We start from the raw sequence: 8,340 nt of genomic DNA, 5'->3' as shown, positions 1-8,340 counted from the left end.
TGTAGCTACACAGTTAAATAAAAGCAGCTAGAGAGCAATCTAGTCCTCAAACCAACACTAGAGCTTAGAGCTACCTCTCCCCAAATCCCCAGTCCACATTCACAGCATGTAGGCATGGCCCTACATCTCTTCTGGGTCCCATGAGATGGCTCTAAGTTGTACCTGTTATTTTTGGGTGGAGGAGCGGTTGGCAAGGCAAGAGGTCAGTCTGAAACAGAAGCAGGGAACACATGAGAAACAGCAGAACAGATCTTTAAGACCACTGCTCTACTGTGTTCCCTGGTCCCTTCTTAACTAATAGAGCATATATCCAGCCACTCAATGCATGCAGAGCATTACGTGCCCCTCAGCACCACCATGTTTCTTCTTCCCTTGCACCCCCCATGCCAGGCACCCCAGATCCAGGGGATAGCAGCAGCACTGAGTACACAGACCATAGTAGGACAGCACTGAGACAAGGACTGGGGAGGGTGGTCCCAAAACATGAGACTTGCCTGACTAAGTGGTCCCAATGCAAACCACCACAATGCTTAACTCATCAGAGAACTCCTCTTGAAAAACTCCACCCTTGGTGAAGTACCCTGCCTCTACATACGTGACGCCTGTCAAGATGCTTAGTGAAGGCATCCACTAAAACCCACTGATCCTGAAGCCACCTGCGCTTCCCAGCTGGAGGCTGCTGGGGGGCCAGCAGCCAGGGTGGGGGGCTCGTACACCCTGAGCTTACTCCAGTCCCACTGTCTTGGATTAACCACACATTTAAAGTACCACATTTAGTGTCCCAAGGATCTAGGCCTCCTTTGGACTTTGGATAATTTATTTTGGTATGGAAACCAAAAGCAATGAAGCTGATATGTATTATCAAGAATTCAGAATCACGTGTGAAACTGTAGCAGACTTGGCTGATTCTAAGGCAATGTACGTGTTCCTTTTTTTTAGTATTACTCTTTGCCACCTTTCCTGCTGTTTGAATGTACCTCCTAAATGAATTGTCCATTGCCCACATGGTTTTCAAATATAATTTATTTTTAGCTAACGTGTTCCCAATAGATGGAACAAAATGTGTTAAAAAAATAAAAATAAAATTAAAAAATCTTCCCCTCGGCAAAAAAGTTCCCCCCACTCTTTACAAAAGAAGGCCAACTTTTTTCCTTCTAGTTCCCCTGCTAAACTTCCACAAGGCTATTAATCGTAAAAAAACCAAAATGCATAAATTGTAGAAAAGCCAAAGGTGCTGCCTATATTTTTTAAAAAAAGAAACAGTTCCTGCCAGAATCTCCCCCAACCCGATTACCTTTCCTCTGCCAGTTGTGAGGACTCTTTCTCAGCCTTAATACACACCTTTTCTCCTGGCTGGCAATGTCCAGGCTGAGGCAAACATAAGCCACCATGTTATTATTTCAAACAGTCATGCCTTCCTTTTGCACTGGTGTATAGTTAAATCAATATACTTAAAACACTCCATGGTCCTTTTCTTTTGTACTTGCCCCAAGGAACGGGTGTTTCTATTTTATTTCAGGTGACAACCAAAAGTTACTCAAAAGGTTTACTGACTTGGATAAGGACTTGAGAAATAATAAATACCAAAAAGAAATGTCTGTTGTTTGCATCACTCAAATGGCTGCCCATACAGCAATACACCACTGAAGTACATGTAACAATTTATTATTTGGTCCTTCAACCCTCCTGTGTTTAAAATTGACCATATAGTCACTGCAAAGATTGAGAAAAATTGACCTCACATCTCTCTGTACCTTCTGGGGATATTCTGTACTGGGTTGGCAGTAGCTCCACCAGTGCAAAACCCCAAGTCCATGGGTTCAGACCCACTGAACACAGGTTTTATATGTCCACTACTTTACGGGCTTTAAGCAAAACAGGCTGTGCACTTGTGGTCCTTACTGTACATTGATATAGTATGTCTACAAACGGAGGATGTAGCACTACAATAGCTGTATCAGTGCAATTGCATTGGTACAACTATTCCCAATATACACAGGACCTTAAACAGCAATCCCTATGACAGGCAACGTTTACCACTGACCTATCTATAAGACAGCTGTTAGCTTAGTTCACAAATCAGCGTATGAAATGCTCCTTGTTACTGTAAGTGGACAGTGATGATTATAGCTCAGTCTATGTTATTATTGCCTGATTTTCCCAGTTTGGGTTTTCATATATTGACTCCTTACTCAAGGTCTTTTAACATAGATTTGAAAGGTGAATATGTTTTATTTTTTCCCCAGTAAATATACAATACACACTTCAACAGTACTATTAACCAACTTTTTATGCCAATTAAACTTTGCTGCACTAACAATACCAATGAAACACATTAAGAGATCATACTTTTTCGTGAACAAACTGTAGCCAATAGACAGTTTTTTAAAAAAACAAATTAAAAAACAATTCTAAGTGCTGCCACAACATCCCTTTTCTTTAAACACATTATTCACAATAAATGTTTTCAATTTTTAAAAAAAAAGAAGAATAATTCTTTTAAAATAGTAAATTAAATGGCATTTTAAAAAATATGTACTGTGGTTCATTGGAAGTACACTGTATAGAAAAGAGAGAGAAAAAAAAAGAAGAGACATCACCTGTAAGATAATGGAGACACTTTGCGATACACAACAACACCTTATGTAATATTGTAAGCAAATTATTAATGAACAAAAATATACAGAAGCAGATGGACAAGTTAGTGAATATCATGGTACTGCACAGCTTTAATACTGACACACATTTATTTTCCAGTGGAAGAGATAAAACACATATTTGAAAGTAATTGAGATGGCTTTATCAATGTCTAATGATACTGAATTTTGAATAGACTATAGTGAGTAAGGTGTTCCACCAAAGCTCAGCACAAGCATTTGAATTAAAAGGAAAAAAAAATAATCTACCAATGACTGAGTTAAACATTTTCCAGAGAATTAAATTTCAATTGTGCCCTGAATAGTCTTCTCATCATATGATAATGCCAAAATAAAAACCATACATATGTAAATATGATGACTTCTTTATCTTGCTTGAACATTTTTGCACATTTTTAAGTAATGGTTTTAACTATAATGGTTTAAGAACCATTTAACAATGGTTTAACAAACAGCAAAATTACATGTATTCATTGGTCACATATATAAAAAAATGCATACATTTTTTTCTCGACTTTTTTGGTTTATAACCTGCTAAATAACAGTCTTGACCTTAGGAAAGTTGACTAGCATTTTTTTAATATTCAGTAGTGCTGAGTTATAGTTGACGGCTGTAGTGTTTTATCTTATCATGGAACAAGTTAATGAAATGAAAAGCAACACATATTTAGCATTGTAATTTACTTTTCTAAAATTCTGCCATTACTAAAAGTGTTCTTAATACTGGTGAGCTCCAAGGCAATATATAAAACAACATAGACTGGTTATAGGAAAAGGGTATTCAAATGGAAACTTGTGTTCATGATCAGATAACTAACAGAAATAAGCTGTAGGATGCAATATTTAAATTAAGCATCAAATGAGTGGGCTATCCACATACAGTATTCTAACAAAAGTTTGACAATTTACTCACTGAGATTTGAGAGGTACAGAAGATTTGGACAAAGTCATGAAAACTAATGAAGAGACAGGATGCTGTCATTAATGTCCACTTACAGAGTTTGCTTTATTCAAAAAGCATATAAACATGCGTTATTTCCTCACCATAGTAGGGTTTGAAGCCACTCACTAAAACACAGGTCAAAGATTTTCTTTGCTTATATCCAACTTTTTGGATGTATTGTATTGCCAGAAATGTACTTAATGCAAGCCGAAAATAATTTGACCATTGCTTTCCTTCCAAACACTAAACATTTTACTACAAATTTAGTGGATCCAGCTTCCGCTCTCGCAGACTTCAGGTAACAGAACACAAAGGTTTGTTTAGACTGCATCAAAACAGTTAATGTCATGAATTTCAGTGGTGCAGCTCTATCCTCTATTGTACTGTACATGTATTGGAAAGATGAGATATGATACTCTGACATTTCAATTTTTTGGAAGCAGCCTGAATACGTCTTAATAATAAATTGCATCCTTAACTACTTGCTAGGTATTCCTTGAGTTTATATTGTTTGTTTCTCCTGGGAAACCTGCCTTATATTTTGGGTTGGAGAAATTAATGGCAATTATTCTTTTAAAACTGCAATATAAAAACAGCTTTAGTGAAACACCTTAAGTAAGTTCTTTCATTTGTAGCAAGGTTTGGTTTTCTTCCCCTTTACTTAGTGGCATGGGATGGCTCAAAACAGATACTAAGGGCATCATCATAGTGAAAGGGTCTAGGCCATCTCATGCTACCTTTAATTTTCATATTCTCTCTTTAATCTCACAATTCCAACTTCTGACCCCTTCTTAAATAGGAAGAGCAACTATGTTGCTTGCTTTTAAAAGATTTAAATCTGTCTCTAATGTTGTCACTGACATCAGTTTTGCCTGTCACTTTCTCATTTCTACACCCCAATGGAAAACCACCTAACATACTCCTTTACATCCAGCATTATCCAAAGTAGCTTACAGTACGTAAACCTTCACACATTCAGTCTCTTTTTTTCTTCATGTCATGAGGAGTAGAGTTTTGTGCTTATCACCAAATAAAATTGCAGTGCAAACTTTAAACATAAAAGTTCCACAATTAAAAGTTAATATATGGCACCACAGCCTATTAATTCACATATAGTACAACAGACCAATAAAAACAGACATGAATATGAACATAGCTAAAAAGAAGGTGAGCTTGCATAGCAATGCAACAAAAGAAATTATATACAGAAGGAAATCCTTTTCATCCTGGAGGGTGATTTTTTTTTCTTGCTTTTTTATATACTCCTGACAAGGAATACTTTAAGGTGGATGGTGTATTAAAGAGAAGAACACAAGTAAAGTATCTGTGGGATATGTGTGGCTGTGTGTCTTTACATTGCATTTACAGTTCTTTTAATAGTACATAAATAAAGAAAATGTTCATTGCACTGTTTAGTGTCATCACTTCCATGAGTTCAGACCTGATGGTCCATCAGAGCAGCTTGCAATGTGTCTTCTCAACTACTCTATAGAGAGAAACAAAGAGAGAGAAAGAGGTTGTAGTAAGGAGAAAAACCACAAAACAAAGCCTATGGCAATATTACTGCAGCACAGGGTGAATATTCAATAGGCTGGGAGAAGACAGTTAATTGCCTCTAAGTTGAGAAGTGATGGATGCTAAAATTCAGCACTTACCAACATCATATCTGAGATAGCACATTTCAGGGTTTGTGGATCACCATCAGCTCTCTTACAAGCTAGTGGGTGGTAACTGTTGGGGGGTACTGAGGGTTTGACTGCAGCACATAGGAGGCAGACATGCCAACGGCTACATTGTTTTTACTGGTAAACATGCCAGTATGCCTGAGCTAGCCAGGATGTTGATGTACTACTTCAAACAACAGAGTCAAGCCTTTTGGCATCTAGTACTACCATCACGTACACAGCATTAACATGGATTTATACACAGTTTAACAGCCACTGAGTGGTAACAGAAAAAAGTTTGGAAGATAATTCCCCTGGCCTGGGAAGTTGAGGAAAGAGTTGGGATATACAACTGAAAAACTGAGCTACACAGATGAAAAAAGTGGACCGCCACCTGAGGTCAAAAAGAGCAGAACACTGCTCATCAAGCAACAGAAAGTTAAGGAGAAGGCATCACAAGATTGCCACCATGCCCAACAAATTCAGCATACTTCTCATTCATTCCTCTGAGAAAAACTGCCAATGGCATTTCCAAGACAAGCACAAAGTGTAGTCACTTTGCCAAGGAAATTCTAATCTACTAGAATTTCTTTTCAATTTTCCCAGTGTTTCACTAGCATTACACACTGAAAGTAGTACTATGTAGGTAACATTGGCATGGCTTACACCATGAACTGGTCCAAAACAAAGAACAGAAGTACTTCACTTGCTTGTCGTCACAGGCAAAACCCCTCAGAAGGCAAAAAGATCGGGGGAAATTTTAATCTGATTATCACACTCAACTTCCTCCTCTCTTCGCAACAGTTTAATCATTTTTCTCTTTTTGTCTATTGGAGAGTTTGAACCATAGCTAAACTTACATAATTCACCAGTAAACTGTCCTTGACTGTTTGATCCCACATAGCCTACATCGAGAAGGTCACTGGCATTGTGGTGGTGACCTCCTCGCAAGACTTCACCTTTTCTAGGTCCGGTCGATCCTTTAGAAGAAGCTGTTCCTGAAGAGCTGTGGCCGCCAGGGGATGGGAAGTTGGGTTTACTATATGGTACGAGTGCCTCTTCTAGTAAAGCAAAACAAACAAAACAAAATCAATACCAAATAAATACCTATAAATAGAAATAATCAAGCTGTTCTTATATGGACATCATATTCGTTCCTGCCCTCAGATATCTGTCTTTTGTCTTGCTTTATAGCATGGCAATTTTACCTAAGAAAATACACAGCTCAGTGTTGTATCCCACAGACAAAGAAACCAGCATGAATTTAATCTTGATTTCATGTAAACTCATAAGTTCATTTGTATTAATTATAAAAAGTCTAGATTCATTATGAAGTAATAGATCATGAATCATAGACACTTTAATAAAAATAGATGCACATACAATTTCCAAAACAGTGCAGCTATGATTAGATTTTTGCTTCAAGATTACATGAATGTGCTTTTTCCTTTTCTTTAGCTTAAGTTATGGTAACATTACCTCAATCAATTTAGATAAAGAACTACAATATCAGCTAATTTAATTAGCTTCCAGCAGCTCAGTAATTTCTAACGATGCAAAGTACACTGAAGATTTTTTTAACTGGTTGTGAATTACATTGGAAAATATTACATTACACATAATACTAGTAGTTGTAATATTTGGGGTGAGTAAATCTTCCTGCAGCTTGTTTCATGTTCCATTATAAGCAAAAGGCTTACTTTTGCTCACTTGGCCTCTTCCTTTTTGAAGACCTGTAGTAATGAACTGCTTGCAAGAGTAGGATTAATACCAATAAAGTATAGGACTGTATGTCTTCATATAGCATGAAGTAAAACAAGACATCACATCTGATTAGAGTTTCCAGGAGATATTGTTGTAATAACCCTAACCTAAGAAGCAAAACAGCAGCACTGATTTAACACTGAAATAGAAGCCCTATTTTATTTCTTTGCTGTGTATGATCCACTTTTGCTGTCTCAGAACCTGAAGAAAAAGAACTTGCTAAATATAGTTTGATTCAAGAAAGATTATGAGTATATATGCTTAACCTCAAACACAGAAATTGCCCCTTCTGAAATCAGTGGGATATCTTATGCTCGAATCTTGCAGGTTTTTTAATGTGAAACTGAGCTGAGAGTTTTTTCTTATTTTATTTTGCTTTTCCCACTGTCTTCACTCTTAAACAATCTGATGAGGAGAAAGACTTTCTTTGAACAGAGGGCACAGAAAGAAAAGTAGGTGGGGATGGTTGGAAAGAAAGAGGAGATAAAAATGCTTTTATTCACACTCTTGAAGCCTTTGTAAAGGCTGCAGCAGGGGCACAATTAACATAGGGAAATGCTAAATGAGAACAAATTTGTGGAAGAAACCCAGGATTTCATTCTTTGTGCCTACTGCCACAAGTGAGTAGGACACAGGAATTCCCCGTGTGATCTCCTATTGAACAGAACCCGTTTGTAAGGTGAATCTGTTGCAGAAGAGGGCAGGCAGCTGACTTCTTTCTCTGCCAAAGTATCTCTCCCCGGCCCTGCTCAAGGGACCGGAATATTTGCGCTGCAGGACGAAAGGGCATTATCAATGTTTTGTGCTATGACCGTGTGCTGTCCTTGCTGAAATATAAATAAATGCTTAAAAGACATAGTAAAATGGCATTTAACAGCCATAGCCTCCTAAATTATGTTACCTGTTCTTTATATATCAAGCCCTAACAATAGAATCAGATGCAAACCTGGTTTGCAAAGGCTGGCTAAAATATGGAACAGCTTGCATTAAGGCAGCAATAAAGCAAGCAGCATAAATCAGTTTAGCAGAAAGCTGGTTACATTTTTAAAGGATGGAAAGAAAAGTCACTAGCATTGCAAAAGAGTTTGAAGATGACATATATGGTCAATTGATTTGTTTTTCTAGTTTGTGGACTCAGGATAAGGCCTCCTTCGGGTTCAATGAAATATTGAGAAAAAACGACCATGAATAAATATAAAGTGCATTATCATTATAGAGCATATGGTGTGTTAAATTATCTGTTGTGCCCTCAGAAATAAATGCAATCCATAAAATAAGCAATTGTGACATAAAATAAAGGCTAAGGTTTTCA

The 8,340-nt window shown here is 37.3% G+C and overlaps 1 protein-coding gene across 1 annotated transcript in view; it reads right to left on the bottom strand.

Annotated features, from left to right (window-relative positions):
* Positions 1 to 5,996: 5,996 nt before the first annotated feature.
* The window catches only part of ROBO2 (roundabout guidance receptor 2), a 922,222-nt gene continuing 919,878 nt past the window's right edge, over positions 5,997 to 8,340 (bottom strand). Inside the window, exon 30 of the mRNA XM_035902212.1 lies at positions 5,997 to 6,325. Within this exon, the coding sequence (XP_035758105.1) occupies positions 5,997 to 6,325 (329 nt within the window). The remainder of the gene's footprint in view (positions 6,326 to 8,340) is intronic.

Source organism: Egretta garzetta, unplaced genomic scaffold, assembly GCF_000687185.1.
Source record: "Egretta garzetta isolate BGI_Z169 unplaced genomic scaffold, ASM68718v1 scaffold289, whole genome shotgun sequence".
In the NCBI taxonomy this organism is placed as follows: Eukaryota; Metazoa; Chordata; class Aves; order Pelecaniformes; family Ardeidae; genus Egretta; species Egretta garzetta.
Note: the sequence above shows the minus strand (reverse complement) of the source record. Positions and strands in the feature narration are given on the sequence as shown.